This window comes from Bombina bombina, chromosome 3 (assembly GCF_027579735.1).
Source record: "Bombina bombina isolate aBomBom1 chromosome 3, aBomBom1.pri, whole genome shotgun sequence".
NCBI lineage: Eukaryota > Metazoa > Chordata > Amphibia > Anura > Bombinatoridae > Bombina > Bombina bombina.
This window is the reverse complement of record NC_069501.1, coordinates 319286031-319310080: the sequence shown is the minus strand read 5'-3', so window position 1 is coordinate 319310080 and position 24050 is coordinate 319286031. Positions and strand designations below refer to the sequence as shown.

The following is a 24050-nucleotide window of genomic DNA, read 5'->3' as shown; positions in this document are numbered from 1 at the left end:
TTTTTTTGTTGTGGGATGTAGAGTACGCCATATGTCATGGAGAACCAGATCTCTCAGGGATTGGGCAAGGCATTTAACCACACTGTGGGAAGTGCAGGAGAGGCCATCCGAGGTATCCAAACTGGGGCAAAACGAGACATCAAAGTCTCCTCCCATATAAACAATTCCTTTCTGGATTTCTAATATTTTGTGTGATATTTTATTGAAAAAGGTGTCCTGTGCGGTACTCGGGAAGTAAAGATTCATAAGGGTCACGGGCCTGCCATGCAGAGCGCCAACTAGAATCAGGTACCTACCCTCAGGGTCTCCAACACTCTGCTCTAACTGGAAAGGCACACTTGCTCCAAACAGTATTCCCACACCTTTCTTTTTTGAGGGGCCCAACGCAAAATATGCTGTTGGATAATGATGGCTGTACTACCTTGGTTCCTTATATTTTGAGAAATGTGTCTCCTGGATATACACCACATCACTACCCAGTCTATGCAGATCTCTAGTGACAATTGAGTGTTTCCCAGGGCTGTTAAAACCTTTAACGTTAACTGTGATAAGGTCTATAGCCAAAATGTTAGGGCCCCTTATTGCACCTGCCATTGGAGCGGGTCTGGGTTAGGTTCACTTTGGAGGAGAGAAAGGGAAGGAGCAAGGAGAGAGAGAAAAAAAATACAGATAGAAGAGAAGAGGAAAGGAAATGATGCAGTAAGAAATTAAGGACCAGAAAGTTTTTTAGGAATTAGAGTTCCTAAGGAAATAAAATGAGGGTTTTTAGGTGACCCTCAGATGCAAGACAATTCTAATAAAGAATGAATATATATGTATAAAGAGGGTAGTAACCCAGTTAATCTCAAAATTGAAACTTGAATATATAATATAATCTTTGTAATTAAATGCAATCAATAAAGAAAACGTTCTACAATCCTTGAAACCAAAATAAATTATAGTTTAAACATTTATACTATTTATTGCTCTAAACATAATAATAACCACCAATGTGCTCGTTGGTTAGTTTCCTAATACTTAAGCGCCCTGTCAATTTGGAGAATTTTACCATTGCTTTCCGTCGCCCCTAAGGGCCTCTTCAATATCTTCTATAATAATAGTGTTACGACTGCGCTGTGCAATGTGACGTCTCCTGTAGGAGTATGTAGATGTGTATAAGTTACAATCAGTGCACCAGCCCAGGTCGCTGTCCTATCAGTGTATTTTTGTGCCTTGCTCTACAGAAATCTATATGGAACGGGATTAAAGTTATGTGTGCCTAGGTTTACCTACATATTAGCATGCTTTAGTCGGTGTATGCCAGGCAGCAAGTTTGGTGGAGATTAGGTAGCCAGGCTCAACAGACAAATCATGGATACCAGTATATATGCGAGTGTGGCCACGACCTTGCACAGATAAAAACAACGACCCACAAAAAATTCAGCATTCTTGACAGTTTATTAAGTGAGACATCCAGGCTAAGCAGCTGTGATCAACTGCAGTCCAGAGTATCAAAACCCATTCTGCGCTTTCCCCTGTTGGTATTTTAAGGTAACCCGGGTCTAAATTATTGTCGACCCATTGCTGAGCCTCTAAAGGCTCATATAAGTAAAATAAGGGATCTCTACACTCTACCCGGATGTCCCACAGCTAATTATCACTACATCTTTAAACAGGTCTTCCAACGAGCATGAAAAGAAATTATATATATATAAAACAATATATACTAAATTGGTACTTTAGCAAACATTCGCCTAGATTTAGAGTTTTGCGGCTGAAGGGGTGCGTTAGCTACGCGTCTTTTTTTTTCTAGCGCTGCTTCTAAACAACGCTGGTATTTAGAGTTCTCTGAAGGGCTGCGTTAGTCTCCAAAAAGGGAGCGTAAAGGCATATTTACCGCCACTTCAACTCTCAATACCAGCGTTGCTTACGGTAGCGGCTAGCTGGAAAAACGTGCTTGTGCACGATTCCCCCATAGGAAACAATGGGGCAGTTTGGGCTTAAAAAAATACCTGCAAAAAAGCAGCGTTAAGCTCCTAGCGCAGCCCCATTGTTTCCTATAGGGAAACAGTTTCTAAGTCTGCATCTAACACCCTAACATGAACCCTGAATCTAAACACCCCTAACCTTACACTTATTAACCCCTAATCTGCCGCCCCCGACATCGCTGACACCTGCATTACACAATTAACCCCTAATCTGCCGCTCCGGACACCGCCGCAACCTACATTATACCTATGTACCCCTAATCTGCTGCCCCTAACATCGCCGACACCTATATTATATTTATTAACCCCTAATCTGCCCCCCCCAACATCACCGCTACCTTACCTACACTTATAAACCCCTAATCTGCCGACCGGCCCTCACCGCTACTCTAATAAAGTTATTAACCCCTAAACCGCCGCACTCCCGCCTCGCATTCTATTGGCTGATCGGAACAGCCAAAAGAATGTGAGCTCAATCTGATTGGCTGATTGGATCAGCCAATCGGATTGAACTTGAATCTGATTGGCTGATTCAATCAGCCAATCAGATTTTTCCTACCTTAATTCCGATTGGCTGATAGAATCCTGATATATTGGCTGAAAGGAACCGTCATTCGTCGTCTAGTCGTCGGTGAAGAAGGATGTTCCGCGCCGGAGGTCTTGAAGATGAAGCCGCTCCTCGTCGGATGGATGAAGATAGAAGATGCCGCTTGGATGAAGATGTCTGCCGGTCCGGATGTCCTCTTCTGCCCGGATAGGATGAAGACTTCTGCCGGTCTGGATGTCCTCTTCTGCCCCATCGGATGAAGACTTTGGCCCGGTTGGGTGGAGATGACTCAAGGTAGAGAGATCTTCAGGAGGGTAGTGTTAGGTTTATTTAAGGTGGGTTTGGGTTAGAGTAGGGGTATGTGGGTGGTGGGTTGTAATGTTGGGGGGTGGTATTGTGTTTTTTTTTACAGGCAAAAGAGCTGATTACTTTGGGGAATGCCCCGCAAAAAGCCCTTTTAAGGGCTGGCAAAAGAGCTTGTTACTTTTTAATTTAGAATAGGGTAGGGAACTTTATTATTTTTGGGGGCTTTTTTATTTTATTAAGGGGCTTAGAGTAGGTGTAATTAGCCTAATATTCTTGTAATCTTTTTTTTATTTTTTGTAATTTTGTGTTGGGTTTTTTTGTAATTTAGTTTAGTTTATTTAATTGTATGTAATTGTAGGTAATTTATTTAATTTATTATTATAATTTAATTAATTATTTTATTATCTCAACTAGTGCAAACAATAAGTATGACAATAAATCAGTAAAAGTTAAGTATGACAATGGACAATAAATCAGTAAAAGTTAAGTATGACAATGGACAATAAATCAGTAAAAGTTATCTCAACTAGTGCAAACAATAAGTATTACTTATTGTTTGCACTAGTTGAGAATCACTTTGCATAAATATTTCATTGTTAACATCAATGTTTATACCTTCTAACATATCATACTATTGTTATATCATGGATCCATGAAATTCTTAATGTTGTATTGAAGATTTTAGTGTAAGGTTTTTTTAAACTGTTTTTTAGTGTATTTTTTAATTTTCATTTTTTACTTACCTCTGTAATAAACACATTGTTTTTACATTCTATTTGGTGAGCACCATTATCTACTGCTTGTAATATAGCAGACTTACTACATACCTCTGAGTATTTTAGTGTTTAAACCCATCCCTTAGCCATCTGGCGCTGTACACATTACTCTCATTGTCATTTCACTCACTTTGGGAGTTGGTTAGGAACCCTCTTGTGTACAGCTTAGGGATTATCTTAGAGCTTGGTTACACCACCCTATCTTCTTTATTAATAAGTGTAGGTAAGGTAGCGGCGACGTTGGGGGGGCAGATTAGGGGTTAATAAATATTATGTAGGTGTCTGCGATGTTAGGGGCAGCACATTAGTGGTTCATAGGGATAATGTAGGTGGCGGCGGTGTGCGGTCGGCAGATTAGGGGTTAAAAAATTTATTATAGTGGCAGCGATGTGGGGGGACCTCGGTTTAGGGGTACATAGGTAGTTTATGGGTGTTAGTGTACTTTAGAGCACTGTAGTTAAGAGCTTTATAAACCGGCGTTAGCCCAGAAAGCTCTTAACTACAGCCTTTTACATGGGTGGTAGGAGTTTTGTCGGTAGAGTTGTGACGCTCACTTCAGTCAAGACTCTAAATACCAGCGTTAGGAAGATCCCATTGAAAAGATAGGATACGCAATTGGCGTAAGGGGATCTGCGGTATGGAAAAGTTGCGGCTTGAAAGTGAGCGTTAGACCTTTATCTACATGACTCTAAATACCAGCGGGCGGCCAAAAGCAGCGTTAGGACCCCTTAACGCTGCTTTTGACGGCTACCGCAGAACTCTAAATCTAGGCGATTATAAAGCGCTCTAAAACATATCATAAGCGCCATTAACATTAAAGGCCATTAGTATTAGCCGAGTCTCTTTTGTCGCTCTCTCCATATCAGCAGTTAGTATCCAGTGAACCCCAGGGGGTACAAAACAGACGTCCCAAACAGTCTGAGGGCTATATTCCCTGTAGTCCTGCCATACTCTACAACTGAGTGCAAGTGGAATCACATAATACAATGCAAATAAACTGTATACTTAGCTGCAATAGCTAGATAGTGACAGTTCCCTAGGGGTTTCAAAACTGTCAGAGTGTCCCAGCTAGTCGCTGAATAATGTGCTGGAGCAAATAGGCTTTAAAGTGGCCTATGCTGAGGCGATTTCCCTCTTCATTGCGGTTATTCCCAGGTGGAGCAGGCTCTGCTGCAGGGTTCAGGGGCCGTATCTGTGTGCCCAAAGCTTGATTGAAGGCAGACAAGTCAGCCACTGCTCTAAATGTGGCCTTCATAGGCCAGTCTATGTCTGTTTCTTGAGTGCCGGAGTATATCTTCCCTATCTTTATACAAGAGGAGTTTGACAATTATATCCCATGGTGGGGCCCGTGCAGGTGGTTTAGGCCTCAAAGCTCTATGGGCCCTTTCTACATGAACATCCTCGGCATTGGGTGTGTTCTTTATGTATTTGAAAAGCTTCTAAATGTACTGACCTATTTATGGCGGAGACACAGATTCTGGAACCCCTCTCAGACGGAGGTTATTTTGCCTATTCCTGTTATCCAAATCTTCTATTCTGTCTGTGAGATTCAGAACAACCATTTCTTGAGACTGCATGCAACTAGAGGTGTGCTGTGGGTTGGAACGCAGAGATCCCTGTGACTCTTCAAAAAGTGTGACTCTGTTATCTATCGTGGCAATGTCCTTCTTAAGTTCGCCACACATGTGTTTCATCTCCATCATGGCTTCTTTAATGTCATTTTTAGATGACAAATGCTTGATGTCTTCCTTTGTAACATAGTCACATTGTCTAGGCTCAGGATTATGCTGTGAGGCCACAACTGCCGGTCTGGCAAGATCTGTGGTGTCCTTTAAAGAGCAGGAGGCTGGGTCACTTGGTATCAAATAGCTTTCCATATTGGCAGATTGCAAGCTCTTAGTTAGCTTAGGGCCTCTTCTATTTGACATATCTATGAGTCTGTTTGAATTATATTAGGGCGTAGGATAAAAAGGCAATCAGTCCCAATACACCTCTGCAAATGTGTCTTCAGAGCTCTATTCCTCACCGGGCTAACTGTTGTCTGTTCTCTGACATTACAGTGTATAACCTCACTCTGAGTTGGGGCCCAGCTCCGTTTAAGCTGCTGCCAGCCCGTTCTGTCACTGTTGTGCGGCCCAGTTCTTGATATTGCTCTCCACCTCTAATCATGCAGCCCTCTTTTGTCCCTTATTTATTCCCTTTGCCTGCTATAGAAGATTCACTCGTGATGTACCCCAGGTATTAGCTAAGGCTAGATGAGGCGATTGTTCAGAGGTCCCCCAACTGGCCCCCTATAGCCCTGTTACACTGCTGTCACTCACCACTCCTCTCGCTTGTGTCTGTGGCTACTAGTTCATGTCCTTTAACCAACTCCTCATGAGAGATACTCGTGGACTGATCAAAGGTAAAACAGCGTCAGCTGCGCTCTCTGCTCCCTTTCTATTCCTCTGCTACTAGCCAGCAACTTAATCGTTAGGGACCGCAGCCCCTGTAAATGACTCTGATGCTTGTTTATTATTAAAAAACTGTATTCATTATATAGAAGCAACAAAAATAACTTTGATGTCACTTTAATCTTTTTTTTTTGACATAGAACAAAATGCAGAAAATGAAAGGGGAGAGCCCATGGGTGTTGGATTTCAAAGAGAATGGATACCATTGTTGTTTAAGAGGTTAAGTGAGGTGAATGGATCCCATAGGGAGGTTGTCATAGGTGCTAGGGGATGTCATGATAAAGTTGATTTGTGAGTACATGTTTTTGGATGGGTGTTTGTATGTGGGAGAGGCACCCAAGTGTGCTACTAGGATTTAAGATGTGCTGATTAAAGAAAGAGGCTTATTCAGTGAGTTATCATATTTAGAATTTAATTTTGCTTGGGATCCCTGGAAGTATGGTTTTAATATGGATACGGATGGAAGGAGTTATTGTGGGAGGGATGTATTTGTGGATTTTAACTGAAGTGGAAAGTCTGTGAAAAGGTGCTAAAAGCAGTGTTATATGGAATAGGTTAATGCAAAATTAATTTGATTAGGATGTAATTGCACTGTGGGCAGGTGTTCATGGATCTTAATGCAGCAAGGACACATATGGTGAAAATTCTCCATAACATAGGGATAACATTGTTACCTTCATTGAATAGGTACCAGTGTCAACAAATCATTTAACCCTTTAAACTTTGACCCATTTCCACCAATGTCCTGAGCTGTTTTTGAGTTTTTAGAAGCTGCTCACACTTAAGCCCCACTGTGGGTCATTTTTAAGTGAGAAACCAACACATTGTATATATTGTTTTGTTTCCGGGGTTTATTTTTAACAGACTCTGCAGATTACCACTATATAATTATTTTATGTATATATCATGACATGTGAGAACTCAACAACAAAATATGTAAAAAAATATTACATTTGAATAAACAAAGTTGTAAAACATAGTGTGTGTGTTTTTATAAACTCAGTTTTGAAAAAAGTAGGGTTTATCCAATTATATAAAAGGTATTTTGGGTAGATGTTTATAAATTTGATGTGCACATAGGGGCTCCCATAAGCCTCTACTCAAGTAAATGCACATTTATATAAATCAGGCGATCACTATAAAAACCTGTTTAGGGGCTTTATTTTAGTAGTGAAGATCTTATCCAATGTCGTTTAGTGCACATCCAAAAAAATATTCTCTATAAAAAAAAAGTGCCCAGTAATTTCCTTCAAGCTTACTTCAGTAATATGAATACACTTTGTCTCCTTGGCTTTGTCTACTATCTGTCCTTCAAATAATGAAACATACTGTATATGCTTCATTTTTATTTTAGTATCTTCTTCATTTCCATTCACAATAAAAATGCATCACTAAATAGCTGCTTAAAATGATAATAATTTAGTAACATTAATGATGATCAAATTAAATGTAGTTCTGTGTCAATAGTTGTATGTGCTTTACCAATAGCCAATAATATAGTCTTGCTTATTACTTTTAGTGCAATAAACAACTGGTATAACACAAAGAACTTCATCTAAATGCTATTTTTACAATAATTAGTAAGAAACCTACAGTATGTTTTATAGATTTTTTTTTTCCTGCTTCCATTAATTAAAATAATTTGAATGTTTTCTGATGGGAATAATTATTGGTTTATCAAACTAATTGTCTGAACAACAAAAAAAAATACTGCTCTGACTGTATATTTGAACAAAGAAACTAAAAAAAAACTGAGATTGTTACCATGGTGATATGTAAAAAACCATCCATGCTGGGGAAACTCTTCCTGCAATACGATATGATGTGATTACATGGTATTTTCAGCTGTCATTGTTAATTTTTCAGCTCAATGAAATAGTTGTCAGAATGAAAAGAACATAGAATGTTCATTAAAATCATTAGTTTCTGAAGTAATAAGGCAAGCTAAGGTCACTTTTCACAAGAACAGTTATTACTCAAGAAAAGGAAAACAATACAAATGCAAAGCTTGTTCCTATGGTGCATATTTCTCTTAGTAGAAATGGTGAAATAAAGCAGTTTGTAATGTTAATATTTCTTTTCTAAATTTACTCTGGTTTTTCTTTAAAATGTATCAGTTGTGTGCTATTTCGTGTTCAACTGTAGCACCATTTCTAATTCTGTAAGTTGTAATAAGGTTTTATCTTGTTTAAGTCATATCCATGTATAGTTTAACAAGTGTTACATTACATTGAAGATAAGGGGCCTATTAAGTGCCCTGTGATGGTCCTGTGTGTTCTTTCAGCAATACATATTTAACTTTAGGCAGAGTTGTTCTTACATTGGCCAAGTGTGAACAAAGATAGGACATTGCCTTTAGCAGTTATCCTAGTTACTTCAAAAGCAAATCTATGATCGAAAAAGGAGTGAAAACCATCAAAGGCTGTAAGTAGCATTGATAGGAGGCATCCTATGAGCTAGAAAAATCTTTCTTTTTAAATAGTAAAACATCTAAAAACTTATTTTTTATATATAAAAGAACAATGTACCCAATTTGGCACTAAAATGAATAAGAACATTTTGCCATTATCATAGCACCAATTTTACAGAATCCATGGGTGCTGCTTCTACTCAGGGTTTCACTATAGTAAATTGCCTCTTCAAAAAAAAACTAATTCTGCTATGATCCACTCAAGGAAACATTCAAACCCACAACTCCAATTTCAAGGGCACTAACTCATTGATCCTCATACCTAAGGGCCCCTCAAATGCAACATACACATAGCACAAAATGGCTTCTAAATAAAGTTTAAAAAAAAAAAGGAAAGATAAATAGAGTAGGTATATGTTATCAAATGGTTAACAATTGTTAAAACAGCAATAGAGATTACAAAGATAAATGTTAAGGTATTAACATTAGTAATCATTCACTATATATCTTATATAGTAGTAACAGTGGTGGTTGGTATAAATGTTTAACTATGATTAGTTAAGTCAGCTATGGACAGAGACAGTAATTATATGACTAGTGTATAGGTAGTTCTAAAGCATGGGAGTAGAATGAAGTGTGGACAGGTTAGTTATAGCTTTATGGTACTGTTGCTCAACTCCAGTCTTTGTGAAACCATAATCAGGTAGGATTTCTTGATATCTATTCTCAGAATAGTTGAATAATTTGCACCCTACCCACACTAACTCTTTTACATTTACTTTGGGTTACCTATGGACTAGAATGGTGCTTCCCAAACATGGTCCCCACATACCCCAACATGCCTGGTTTACATTATAGCTGAACTAGTTCAGAGGTGAAGTAATCAGCTAATCAGTAACACCATGGTTACTAACCTGCTCTCACTCATCAGCTGATTATTTCACCTCTGAACTAGTTCAGCTATAATTTAAAACAGGCCTGTTGGGGGGTACGTGAGGACCACATTTGGGAAATAATGGACTAGATTATAGACACTGTTTTATAGTGTTGAATGTCAAGATGTAGGATTAATTGCACAGTGTACTTTATTGCAGAAAAAAATAGGTATGGTATTTTTTAAAAAATATTTGTAAACTGTAAATCATTTAATATCATCTCATTTATCATCATAATGTACCTCTTTTATGCAGGAAAACACTGGCATGCCTACGTCCATTCCCATTCTCAACATAACAGGAATAGTTTCCTAAGTCTGCATCTTCAACTGAGTCAAATAATAATGAAATGGATACCTCCTGCTCTCCCAGGTGTTTCTTAATAACTCTAAAAAAATAGAAAATGTACAATATGTTACTTTATATTATATGGCATACTGGATTTCAACATTATATATGCATTGTAAATAACAATATATAAGTACTTACAAATGAAAGACAACTTCCAAGAAAAAAGCTTACATCCTATTATATAAAAGGCAAAGTGTGTTTGTCCGAAGCTGTCATGCGCAGTAGAGATAGCACAAGGACAAACACACCTGGCCTTTGAGTCCTACTCCCTGGCTGATCTGCTGTAGAAGTGGGCATGGCCGGGCGTGAGCGGGGGCATGGCCAAGGTGAATTGGGCGTGACCGGGCATGAATGGCGGTGGATGGGGCATGGCCATGCGTGAATGTGGAGTGGCCGTGCATGGTCGCGAGACAGAGATGGGAGAGAGACAGAGAGGAGAGGGGATAGAGAGGGGGGGAGAGAGAGAGGAGAGGGGGAGAGAGAGAGGAGAGGAGGAGAGAGAGAGGAGGGGGGAGAGAGAGAAGAGGGGGGAGAGATAGGAGAGGGGGGAGAGAGAGGGGAGAGAAAGAAGAGGAAGAGGGAGGGGAGAGAGAGGAGAGGGGGAGAGAGAGGAGAGGGGAGGAGAGGGGGGAGAGAGAGAGAGCTCAAAAGAGAGGGGGAGAGAGAGTGCAAAAGACATGGGGGAGAGAGAGAGAGAGCAAAAGAGAGGGGGAGAGAGTGCAAAAGAGAGGGGGGAGAGAGAGAGCAAAAGAGGGGGGAGAGAGCACAAAAGAGAGGGGAGAGAGAGAGCAAAAGAGAGGGGGGAGAGAGCGCAAAAGAGAGGGGGAGAGAGCGCAAAAGAGAGGGGGAGAGAGAGCACAAAAGAGAGGGGGGAGAGAGAGAGCAAAAGAGGGGGAGAGAGAGGACAGAGAGAGAGAGGAGAGAGAGAGAGAGGGGAGAGAGAGAGGGGGAGAGAGAGCGGAGGGGAGAGAGAGAGAGAAGGGGAGATAGAGAGAGGAGGGGAGAGAGAGAGGAGAGGGGGAGAGAGGAGGGGGGAGAGAGAGAGAGGGGGAGAGAGAGAGAGGGGGGGAGAGAGATAGGAGGGGGGAGAGAGAGAGGAGGGGGGGAGAGAGAGGAGGGGGAGAGAGAGAGGAGGGGGCTGAAGAGAGAGGAAAGGGTGGAGAGAGAGGAGGGGGTGGAGAGAGAGGAGGGGGTGGAGAGAGAGGAGGGGGTGGAAAGAGAGGAGGGGGTGGAGAGAGAAGAGGGGGTGGAGAGATAGGGGGGTGGAGAGAGTGAGGGGAGGGAGAGAGAGGGGGGAGAGAAAGAGCTCAAAAGAGAGTGGGAGAGAGAACGCAAAAGAGATGGGGGAGAGAGAGAGCTCAAAAGAGAGTGGGAGAGAGAGAGCAAAAGAGATGGGGGAGAGAGAGAGAGCAAAAGAGAGGGGGGAAAGAGCGCGAAGAGAGGGGGGAAAGAGCGCAAAAGAGAGGGAGAGAGAGAGCAAAAGAGAGGGGGGGGGGGAGAGAGCGCAAAAGAGATGGGGGATAGAGAGAGAGCAAAAGAGGGGGAGAGAGAGAGATAGCACAAAAGAGAGGGGGGAGAGAGAGAGAGCAAAAGAGAGGGGGGAGAGAGAGAGAGCAAAAGAGGGGGAGAGAGAGAGAGCACACAAGAGAAGGGGGGAGAGAGAGAGAGAGAGAGAGAGGAGGGGAGAGAGAGAGGAGAGGGGGGAGAGAGAGCTCAAAAAAGAGGGGGAGAGAGAGCGCAAAAGAGAAGGGGGAGAGAGAGAGAGCAAAAGAGAGGGGGAGAGAGAGCACAAAAGAGAGGGGGAGAACACAAAAGAGAGGGGGGAGAGAGAGCGCAAAAAAGATGGGGGAGAGAGAGCAAAAGAGGGGGGAGAGAGAGCACAAAAGAGAGGGGGGAGAGAGCAAAAGAGAGAGGGGAGAGAGAGAGAGAGAGAGAGAGAGAGAGAGCAAAAGAGGGGGAGAGAGAGAGCACATAAGAGAAGGGGGGAGAGAGAGGAGAGGGGGGAGAGAGAGAGCTCAAAAGAGAGGGGGAGAGAGAGCTCAAAAGAGATAGGGGAGAGAGAGCTCAAAAGAGAGGGGGAGAGAGAGTGCAAAAGAGATGGGGGAGAGAGAGAGCTCAAAAGAGAGGGGGAGAGAGAGCGCAAAAGAGATGGGGGAGAGAGAGAGCTCAAAAGAGAGGGGGAGAGAGAACGCAAAAGAGATTGGGGAGAGAGAAAGAGCAAAAGGGAGGGGGAGAGAGAGCACAAAAGAGAGGGGGGGAGAGCGCTAAAGAGAGGGGGGGGAGAGAGCGCAAAAGAGAGGGAGAGAGGGAGAGAGCAAAAGAGAGAGGGAGAGAGAGAGCAAAAGAGAGGGGGAGCGAGATTGCGCAAAAGAGAGGGGGGAGAGAGAGAGAGAGCAAAAGAGAGGGGGGAGAGAGAGAGCAAAAGAGAGGGGGAGAGAGAGCACAAAAGAGGGGGGGGGGAGAGAGAGAGCTCAAAAGAGAGGGGGAGAGAGAGCGCAAAAGAGATGGGGGAGAGAGAGAGCTCAAAAGAGAGGGGGAGAGAGAACGCAAAAGAGATTGGGGAGAGAGAAAGAGCAAAAGGGAGGGGGAGAGAGAGCGCAAAAGAGAGGGGGGGAGAGCGCTAAAGAGATGGGGGGAGAGAGCGCAAAAGAGAGGGAGAGAGGGAGAGCGCAAAAGAGAGAGGGAGAGAGAGAGCAAAAGAGAGGGGGAGAGAGATCGCGCAAAAGAGAGGGGGGAGAGAGAGAGAGCAAAAGAGAGGGGGGAGAGAGAGAGCAAAAGAGAGGGGGAGAGAGAGCACAAAAGAGGGGGGAGAGAGAGAGCGCAAAAGAGAGGGGGGAGAGAGAGCGCAAAAGAGAGGGGGGAGAGAGAGAGAGAGAGCAAAAGAGGGGGGAGAGAGAGAGCAAAAGAGAGGGGGAGAGAGAGAGCAAAAGAGGGGGGAGAGAGAGAGAGAGCGCAAAAGAGAGGGGGAGAGAGAGTGCAAAAGAGAGGGGGGAAAGAGAGCGCAAAAGAGGGGAGAGAGAGCGCAAAAGAGAGGGGGGAGAGAGAGGGGGAGAGAGCGCAAAAGATATGGGGGAGAGAGCGCAAAAGAGAGGGGGAGAGAGAGCACAAAAGAGAGGGGGAGAGAGCACAAAAGAGAGGGGGAGAGAGCACAAAAGAGAGGGGGAGAGAGAGCACAAAAGAGAGGGGGGAGAGAGAGCACAAAAGAGAGGGGGGAGAGAGAGAGCACGAAAGAGAGGGGGGAGAGAGAGAGCGCAAAAGAGAGGGGGGAGAGAGAGAGAGCTCAAAAGAGAGGGGGGAGAGCTCAAAAGAGAGGGGGAGAGAGAGAGCAAAAGAGAGGGGGAGGGAGAGAGCGCAAGGGGTGGGACCGCTGTACTGCAAAAAATGGTCCGTGTGAACGGGCTTTAGGACTAGTTATTAATAAAGCACCAAAATATGTATAGCAGCAGTTCAATTGCTAATTATCAAAGAAAAACAAAGAAAACGTGCAATTCAAAAATATATGAAAAAAAAGATCTTTCGTACATTATGTTTAGTTTTTATGGTTTGCATAATTATAGCCACTTATAAATTTCATATTTTTTTAAATGGAGAGCATACCCTAAATTATTCTCCTCTTTAATTTGTTCCCAATGATCCCTGCTGGAGTGTATTAAATAGTTTGCAAATCACTAATTTGTCTTTCTTTTGTTATTTGAAATAGGAAATTTTGACGGTGACATCTCTACCAATAGAGAAAGTTTTTATACAAAAATATTTGCAAAGTCTATGTAAACATAGTAAGCAGTGGAAATTACACTTACAGTGGGGGTTAGGAGAGAGAAAGTAATACAATGTTAATTTTCACTTGTTCTCTATAGGCTTTGGTTTACAGATAGAGATGATATAAAGAAGCATGTGTGTGTGCAGAAAGTGATTACATAAATTAAAGGGACATGAAATCCAAAAAAAATTATTTCATGGTTCAGATAGAGAATACAATTCTTTTTTTTTATATTAATTAATAAAAGCAATAAAAGTTAAGTAGGAAAAATAAAACAATACAATGTCAGTGCCCAATAAGTGTACAAATACAACGGAAAAAATACATCAACATTGCAAATTTATCAATTAGATGATAAACCTAAACTTTCTTCTCTTGAACTTTTCTTGGTACATTGTTGGAGGTTTTATAATTATAACATAGTAACAAAAAACAGCAGCTTGCCTAAAAAACTAAAAAAAAGTTAGAGATTGTTGCCCCTCAACATTCTTGAAAAGATACTTAAAGTTAAAGCTACAGTACAATTAGCCTAAAAACTGATAAATTGGCCCCATAATAAACTAAAAAATTGGCTGCAGATGAAATGCCTTGTGGTTCCTCGCCCATGAGGAGCCCCATCAAAACCACCTCCCCCAGAGGATAAACGGGGAGGAGAAAAAAAAAAGGGGGTGACCTCCTCCTCTATATCCCTCCATCCTCCCATCCATTCTACCAAATACCTAACAGAACTAATTCAGTGTTTCTGAATGTGAATATCAAGTGGTCAATTTCTCTGGGTGGAAATATTTTAATACATTTAGACCATTTTTTTGAAAAAGGAGACTATTTCTCGATCCGAGTTTAAATCTGTGGCTAATTGCTTAACTAAATATTGCTTTTTAAGGTAATTTTTAGCTTCCATAACTGTCTGTGGGAATTTGCTCTTTAATTTCTTGAAAATTAGATTTCTGGCAGCAAGAATAACTGAGTTTACTATCTTAGATTCATTTAAGGGTAAGTTCTTGCCTACCAAAAAAATTATGTCTTTCAAAGTAAGTCTAAGGGGAGTTAATTTAAACACCTTGAGTAGCCAAAATTCTATTTTACTCCAAAACTGCTGTATCTCGGGTCAAGCCCAGATCATATGTGTTAAATTTGCAGCTGGTAAGTTACACTTTGGACACTTGTTAAAGTTATTATTATGCCATCTATAACCTTTATCTGGAGTGTAGTAAGTTTGATATATTAATTTTATGAGGGACTCTCTCCAGGTCTCAGCTATTGTAGCTCGGAAAAGCAAAGATAGGGAGCGCAAAACATGTAGATCCTGATCAATGTTGTTGGAGATGAGATTTGTCCATTTTTGGGCTAAATTTTCTAGGTTGGATCCTCCCATATGTGAGGCCAGATATAAATACCATGTGGAGATAGAAAAATGACCTGCTTTGGCCAAAACTGGCCAATTATCAATTTTAATCCATGACCATTTCCAGGAAAATTTACTGACTAACTGCAGAACATAGTGTCTGGCTTGCAGATATGCAAAAAAATTGTGATTATTTAGGTCAAATTCTTGTTTCAGCTCTTCAAAGGATTTAATATTTTCTGCCGCTAAATTGATGAGCTGTGAAACCAAGTAAAGACCTTTCCTATGCCAGTTCTGCAGTAACAGGGACTGTGTACCCTCTTGAATTCTGGGTTGCCGAGGAAAGTTTGGAATCTGGGAATATTAGTATTTAATTCAACTCGTACTCCAATCTTACTCCAGGCCTGGATTATCGTGTAGAGTATTTTATATGATTTCACCTGTTTGGGGATTGAATTAAAGGGAACGTGGATCAGAGATACAGGGGAGAATGGGTAAATCATATTAAATTCTAATCCGTTGTCTGTAAAATGATCCGACTCCGTGATCCAGTCAACTGCAATATGACAGAGGAAGACTAGATTATTAAGGTGGAAATCAGGAAGGGCAAAGCCAGCAAATTGTTTAGGGAGAGACAATTTATGAAGGGATATTCTAGGTTTTTTTGCCTGCCAGATAAAGCGTCGGAGTGCAATGTTAAATTTCTTAACGTGGTAAGATTTTAGCAAAATGGGGATATTCTGTAATATGTAAAGAATTTTGGGCAGGAGCACCATTTTGAAAAGAGCAATGTGACCTGATATCGAAATAGGGAGATTCTGCTAGTTCCTCATATAAGTGGTAATTTGTAGAAGAATTGGAGGAATATTCAAGGCGTACCAGTCTTGGGGGTCATCCGACACATTAATCCAGAGATATCTGAATGAGTTAGAGACTGTCTTGAAAGGATTATCTACCAGAGATTTTTTTGTTTTTCTTAGCCAGAGTAGTTCAGACTTCAGCTTATTCACTTTATTGCCTGAGAATTGGCTGAATAATTCAACTATGTTCATGAGCTTTGGGATATTTAAGGAGGTGTTGGACATGTAGATCAGTAAGTCATCCGCATATAAAGCCAGCTTCACCTCTTTTTTCTGAATTTTTATGCCTTCAATCTGTTGCCTGATTTTGATGGCTAGGGGTTTAATTGCAAGATCAAACAGTAACGGCGAAAGCAGACAACCTTGCCGGGTACCTTTTTCCAGTCTGATTATATTTGACTCTATCCCATTAATAGATAAGCTAGTGGAAGACTGAGTGCATATATTTTTAATTAGTTTGGGGAAGTTATTACTAAACCCAAACTGGTATAATGTATCCAGCAAATGGTCATGGTGCACGCAGTCAAGCACTTTTTCAGCGTCAATCGCTAGGACTGCGGCATCAGGATAATCTTTCAACAAGCTGCTATCAACATTTTTAAAATAATCAATGAGTGAAAGTAATTGTCTAATTTTGGGAGTTGAGCTGCGATTAAGAAGAAACCCAGCCTGATCTCTATGAATAATCTCCGGTAGCCCTTCTTGAAGTCTCTTAGCCAGAATGGAGGTAAATAGCTTGTAGTCGGTATTTAAAAGGGCAATAGGCCTATAAGATTCTCTTTTACAAGGATCTTTCCCCGCCTTAAGTATGAGAATTGTCTGAGATGCTGCAAAGTTAACAGAGATTTGAGAATTCTCAATATAGTAGCAATTAAAAAGTTTAGTTAAGTGAGGGGTAAGTGTCGAGGCCAGATTTTTATAAAATTTGTTTGGGTGAAGTGAGTAGTTTCTCTATATCCTGTATGGATTCAATTATCAAGGATTGTCTGCAGCTTTTCACTAGCTTAGATAGTAGTTTGCCCGATTTATTGCCATATTTATATAATCTTGCTTGGTATTTTAATTCTGTGTCTGATGTGTGGGAGGTTTAAAAAGTATCCCGTTCTCTCTTTGCCCTGATATATCTTCTCCAAGTATCATCCGAAGGAGAGCTTAAGTATGTATTATAAGCGTTAGTTACAGCAGCTATTACCTCTCTTTCTTTTAGTCTAGAATCCCGCTTAACTTTGGCCATATAAGCAATGATTTCTCCTCTTAACACTGCTTTCACAGTCTCCCATACAGTCGAGAAGCTTGAAACTGATCCAATGTTGAGTTGAAAATATTCATCCAGTTTTATTTTTAGCCAATTTCTGAATTTTAGATTTTTGTTATTTTGGATAAAAAAAATGCAGCACTCGTGTGCAGGCGTTATCGCCTGGAATGTCTAGCATTATAGGGGCATGGTCTGAGATACAAATTTCAGATATTGAGGCTCTAGCACCAATTTTATGAAGACTATCACTTGTCAACATAATATCAATCCTTGAAAATGCTTTAAAAACTTTGGAATAACAGGTATAATTCCTAGTGTCCGGATTCTGTACTCTCCAAATATCTCTAACTGCTAGATTTTGAGAGATAGAATTAAACAGTTTAGTTTCCATGTTATCTTTTTTGTTTTCTTTTGAAGTGCGCCTCGCCTAAGCCTATCCAGGGGGTATCGAGGAGACATATTAAAGTCGTCCGCTAGGATCACATGCCCCTCTGCCACCTGTAAAATTTTAGCCTGGAGAGAGTACCAAAAGTTTAGATCAATTGTATTAGGTGCATAAAGGTTACAAATGGTGAATATTGAATTTGCAATTTTCAATTTTAAAATTAAATATCTACTGTCTGGGTCAGCTAATGTGAGTAGTTTAACATAGGTAATTTTTTCCCCTAGAACAATTGCAACTCTTTTTTTTCTATTTAATGATGGAGTGAATAAAATAACTGCCACCCAGGAAGATTTTAATTTAATGGATTCCTCTGTATTTAGGTGTGTTTCTTGTAAAAAGGTGACGGATGTGTTAAGCTTCTGGAGATGTGTCAAAATTGTTTTTCGTTTTATAGGAGAGGCAATGCCCCCTACATTCCATGAAGTAAATCTAATATCTTTATTCATATCCCTTTAATCGGGCCTGGGGGGAAGGCATGAGAAAAATGGGCACAGAGGGGGGGAGGGAGAGAGGGGGAAGGGTGAGAAAAAAATACAAAATTCCTTTTCCTCCTTAAATTCTAGTGACATAAGTGTAATTGAGACCATATCATGCCTTAGTCCTAGCTTAATATCATTTGACCCCATGTTCAGCTAGTTTTCTCTCTGCCTCTACCACAGAGTCGAAGAAGAAGGTTTGTCCATCAAGTGTCACTTTAAGTCTAGCAGGATAAATGACCGCGGCCTGCCACCCAGCTTTTATCATTTTGCCGCAGATTGGGGAGCGTTCCCTCCTTCTTGAGGAAGTATCAATAGAAAAGTATTGAAAAAGCAAGGTTTTAGTGTCATTATAAAGGACAGCTTGTTTTTTGCGATAATATTGTAAAAATAACATTTTGTCCTGAAAGTTCAGGAACTTTGCAATAATCGGTCTAGGCTTAGCAAGATTTCCAGCGCTATCCATAAGTCTCCCCAATCTGTGGACTCTTTCAATGACCAAAGTTGCCTGGGATGGAGGGATATTTAACAGCTGAGGCAATGTGTGGGTCATGAATTTCATGAGGTCTTATTGCTGGTTGGATTCTGGACATCCAATGATTCTAAGATTATTCCTTCTTGACCTGTTTTCAAGGTCATCTAATTTAGCCTGAAGTTTAGATATCTCTCTCTGGTTACCCTCAATCTTTGGAATATAAGAATTTGTCACATCTTCTAAATATGAGATTCTTTGTTCTGCTTCCTGAAGCCGCTTAGAAAATTGCCTAACCTCTGCTGTTAACGATAAGATATCCTGCATAATTTCATTTTTTAAGAAATAAAATTTGGGAGACCTAGCTTCTAATATACTAGAGACTAGGGATTGTGATTCCTGAGTAGTCATAAGATTTTGAGTGTTTGTTGAGATAGGTTCAGGGTGTGCTTCTACCAGGATCTCTGTGGCGTTCTTGTTCCTGCGATCCCTTTGTTTAGTTTCCATGCCTAGATTAATTTTAGGAGTGAAGGATAGTGAAGTAATGTACTTATCCATAGGAACAGTGCAATTATAAAAACTGTGACAGAGCAGGAGGCTCCAAGTTCAATTAGAACAAAAAAAGTGAAGTTAAAGAAAAAGCACAGGATGTGAACATAAGAAGGGGAGAAAAAAGAAAAAAATGGGAAGGGGTCGTTTATATATCACACAGTGAAGGAAAAGTGATTACGTGATACCATGAAGAGATTAGACCAAAATATGTCATTTGATACACACAGGATTTGAATGGTCGTAGGATCCTGGAACAAGAGCTCAGCAAGTACAATTGTTAAGTAGAGTTCGTAGAGCTTGTCAGCTCTAGGCTACCACATACAATTTATATTTGCCAGAATCAACCTTGGGAAGGAGTAGCCTCTAGCTAAGACGTGCAAAATATAGCAGACTAAACCACACCTTATCCCTAGTCTAGTGTAGCCATCATCACGTACAGGTCAGGTAGCTCAGTTGGTAAATGCCCTGACTGCAAAAAAAAGCCTGTTTAAAAGATCCAAAGTCACAGGTTCAATTCCTGGCAGGGCCGACTCAGCCCTTCATCCTTCTGAGGTCGATAAAATGAGTACCATTAAATTGGGTAATAATAACAACTATTACTATTCAGCTGCCGATTTGGTTAATTCGGACAGCGAGCGCTGAAAAAGCAATTTGAGTCCCACTGGGAGAAAGGTGCTATATAAATACTAGTTATTATTATTATATTATTGAGTGTAGAATTAAAGCTTAAGATTTTAAGTTTAGTAGCAAAATGTAAGTAGGTCCCTCCAGAGAGTTCCTCTGGTAGATATCTGTCATATACTGGCAATAACCCATGTTTTGAAAATTACTCCTGATTTCCCAGGAGACTTGCAGAAATATTCCTAGAATTATATATTTGCCAAATGACTGATGGTGCCTCACATCTAAGAGATATATTAGTATCACAGGAACAAGTTCCTGTGTGTAACTGATGCTAACTACAATATTAGTCACCAAATAATAACAAATAGCAATTGGGAATCCACACAAGTTACAATTTTATCTTAAGGGGGCCTTAAAAGCTATTGACTCTCTCTGAGCCAGGACAGCCACTTGCTTACAAGACCCACCTAATAGTAAATACCTCTTTCCTTGAGTCCTTATATTGTTTAGCCCAATTATTTATTTGTAGCGCCTAAGTCTACAGTCAACAAATAAATATACTTCAAACAACTAAATTAGGTTAAACAGACTGTTGTGGCTATATTGTTGCTTATAGTAATATGACTCACTCTTTTCTGGCTTATAACATGTATGTTGTTCAGCCAGGGACCTCAAGAATACTTTATAAGTAAAGCAAACAGCTGTTCATAAAAAAATAAAGAAAATAAAAAACATTAATAATAATAAAGCAATCAGCTGTTCAGCAAATTAAAGAAAATAAAAAACATTAGGATTATCCTGCGTGCATGCATAAGTAAGGTTGAGTCAGTGAAGCTCAAATAGGGCAGCATGCCAGAGATTTTGATATAAATTACAGGAAAAGCTTGAGTTTGTTTAAATTGTTCTGGCTCATTTGCAGGGACAGAGAACAAAAAAAGAAAAAAACAGGACCGTCAAAATGTCCTATTAAGTGGGGATTATGTTCGGCCCTAGTATGGTCAAATACAGTCAGCTCTTTCAGATTAAGCTCTTCTGCAGAGTGATAAGATCCACAACCACAGTATACCCCTTTATAACAATAAAAGTAAGACTGTTTATGGAGGGTATTATAGGCAGAGCCAGTCCACCAACTACCTCACACTCACCCCTCCAGCGTTGAGGTTCATCAAGACAGGTCCTTAACTTCACTCTGTTCGGCTCGACTAAGTGCAAGGTCCCTCTGCTGTGGTTGTGCCTTTACACTTCAGGCACCATCGATCCAGCACAGCTTCCAAGGAATAGAAGACCACGTAGGATCCGAGTGTGTTGTGCTATACGATGAAGCTGTGCCGCCTGCCCTGTCGATATCCAGGTATGCCTGCCGGCGACTGCCACTCTCAAGCCTTCAGGCTCAGTGATATTGTCAGCTAACTCCCTCTCGCAGCACCGGTGGGGGGAGAAAATGAGAGCACGGACAGCGTTGCTATTGCCACTAGCTTTGGCGTGCGTACCTGGCTATCAACCCCCCACACGCAGCACCTCTGGGTGCGGAGGATGGCAAAAAAGGTAGGACTTTCAGATACTGCCAAGGCAGTAGAAAATTTAATTGCCTGGTTGCTTTGAAGCACCAAATAAATCTGAGACAGGAAGCATAGTGGGGTGATTGTGGGTCAGATTGGGTTACTTGCCAGCAAGTTGTTACTAACAATTCAGGCTATCTACCCCCTCACGCAACATTGGTGGGAGGGGAGGACCGCCATGGGTGTTCTTTTAGACCTTAGGAGAGCTTAAACACAATATGTCCTATGTGTTACTCCAGGTAAAAAAAAAAGTTATTTTGAGCGCAGTTGGTATTATGCGCTACGGGAGTCCCTCAAGGCAAAGACCAAGCCGGCTGCAGTCATTCCCTCAGTCACTGAGGTTCCCGGCGCGAAAAACCGCCAATGGGTTAGCTGCAGGGGATAGAAGCCTGCACTGCACAACCTATGCACAGGCTCCTCCTCCGGAACTCCAGAGCATCTGGTCATCAGAGAATACAATTTTAAACAACTTTCTAATTTACTTCTATTATGTAATTTGTTTCAATCTCTTGGTATCATTTGCTGAAGTAACAGCAATGCACTACTGGTTTCTAACTGAATACATGGGTGAGCCGATGACAATTTGTATATATATTCAGCCACCAATCATCAGCTAGAACCTAGGTTATTTGCTGCTTCTGAGCTTGCCTTGAAAAACTTTTCAGCAAAGGATAACAAGAGAAAGAAGAAAATTAAATAATAGAAGTAAATTGGAAAGTTGTTTAAAATTGTATTCTCTATCTGAATCATGAAATACAATGTTGGGGTTTTATGTCCCTTTAAGTCCTTGATTTAATTATTTGATGAAAAGCACATAATATTTGTGATGTCCAAATTATATACATTAATTAGGGCACACAAATATCAGAACACAAAATAGTTAACATTTGTACAGAGCTGTTTGCATGGAAATCTTAAATAATTATATAGGTGTCTCAAAAATGTTAGTCAACTATTATGATCTCTAAATCTTTATTTTCAATTTACCTAATATCACTCTCACGAACACGTTTTTCATCCAAATCTTCTATAAATTTTTCGCCTTTCATCCAATAAATTAAAGGACTGACATCTCCACTATATCCAAAGAAAGCTCTACAGGTTATATTTGCAGAATTACCTGTAATGTAAAAATAAAAATACATATTTTATATATTAAAAACAATACAGATTATAACACAGAGAAATAAGATCTAGGCTTTCATGATTTATTCAAAGACAGATTTAAACATAATTTGTTTACTTTAAAAAAGACATATTATGAAATGTTGTTATTTCTAATGACCATTGCCAATTTTTGTTCAGGTTAAAAAATGGCTTAATCTAAATTCATCTTGTGGTTATATATCTCTACTGTGAGATTGATGTCTTGTTGACAAAAATAGGGACATAAAAAGGATATGTTACTTTTTATTTCCGTATGATTACAATAAAAGCTTAACACCCATGCATATTTCTAAAGAAAAGTAACAATGTCCTGGAAATAAGCAGAACCTCTTAAAAGATTTATTTAATCTATATGATATTAATGTATACGCAACTTAAAAATTGGCCGTTCTATCCAAAGATGATATTCATGCTCTATACTAAACATCACAGAATCCCAACATTTAAACATCAAGAGGACACCAAAGCAATGTTATTTAAGGGAAGGGAGACCTAAATATATTTTAGAAACAGTGACACAGCATCACAGTACAGGCGGGTGTAACCCCCTTAAGCCTTTAGAATGCAGCTTTTATGTCACAGGAACTTTTTGTGCACAACATAAAAGCTTTTGTAAATTAATATATATATTATTGATTTTAAAAGAAAAGAACTAATTGTCATCACTATTCCTATATTATATTTATGTATACTTTAAATATTGTAAATACTTTTTTAAATATTAAGAGGGGAGAGGGAAGGTTTTAAAGAGTTTAAGGTTGATTACTGTGTGAAAAGGTCATGATTAAGGGTAACTATTTTGCTATAATCAAGGTCAAGTGAAGGTTAAGGTTGCTCTGGAGAAGTAGAACGTAAATTGTAACAGGAAGCTAGTTTGGTTACTTGCAGTTGTTAGTTTTTATTACAGTTAGGGTGTATTCAGTTTTTTATTACTGTGGAGTGCATGGAGAATTAAAACATTTCTCATATATGTAATATAGGTACTGTTTGTGTGAGCATATTAACCTTAGTGAAAGGTCACAAAATAATGTGAGAAGATTGTGATGCAGTTTCCGCTTCTTATAGAAAGTAAAGGAAGCACAGTTTCTGGTGACCTGTTTCTATGGCTGATTATAGTTTTGGCATCAGTATTTTTCACACTTAATTCTCAATGGTTTGTGTCTGAATTGCTCGTGTTTACAGATCTGTCACAAATAATTGGGTAATGACCAAGAGATAGACCTCAGTAAGGGACAACGGCTTGACTGACTGACATTTTTTTCTCTGAGTTTCTTCAAGTAATCCATATTGCTTTTGTTAACAGTAAAATATGTAATATTTTGCTATATGGATTTAGTTACCACTATGGCTTAAAATGCACATTCAGAATATGCTCAATTAATGTTCATTACTTATTAAAGAGATTTTCTATCTCTCTGTAAGAGTCCTACTTATAGGCAGAAAGATGTTTGAACTTTACAGACTATGGTGTCTATTTATCAAATGTCTCACGGACCTGATCCGACAGATCAGGTCCGCAAGACATCGATGAATGCGGAGAGCAATACGCTCTCCGTATTCAGCATTGCACCAGCAGCTCACAAGAGCTGCTGGTGCAACGCCGCCCCCTGCAAACTCGCGGCCAATGGACCGCCAGCATGGGCTGTCAATCAACCCAATCGTACTCGATCGGGTTGAATTCCGGCGAGTCTTTGTGACCGCTGCTCCATAACTTGTGTTTCTGGCGAGTCTGAAGACTCGCTAGAAACACGGGCCGTCAAGCTCCTTTCGGAGTTTGATAGATAGACCCC

At 40.3% G+C, this 24050-nt stretch overlaps 1 protein-coding gene across 1 annotated transcript in view; it reads right to left on the bottom strand.

Annotated features, from left to right (window-relative positions):
* Positions 1-24050, bottom strand: part of IL1RAPL1 (interleukin 1 receptor accessory protein like 1) — a 1236367-nt gene that overhangs the window by 111085 nt on the left and 1101232 nt on the right. The window contains exons 6-7 of the mRNA XM_053705272.1: positions 22081-22213; positions 9637-9782 (exon numbers count right to left, since the gene is read on the bottom strand). Of these exons, the coding sequence (XP_053561247.1) occupies positions 9637-9782; positions 22081-22213 (279 nt within the window). The remainder of the gene's footprint in view (positions 1-9636; positions 9783-22080; positions 22214-24050) is intronic.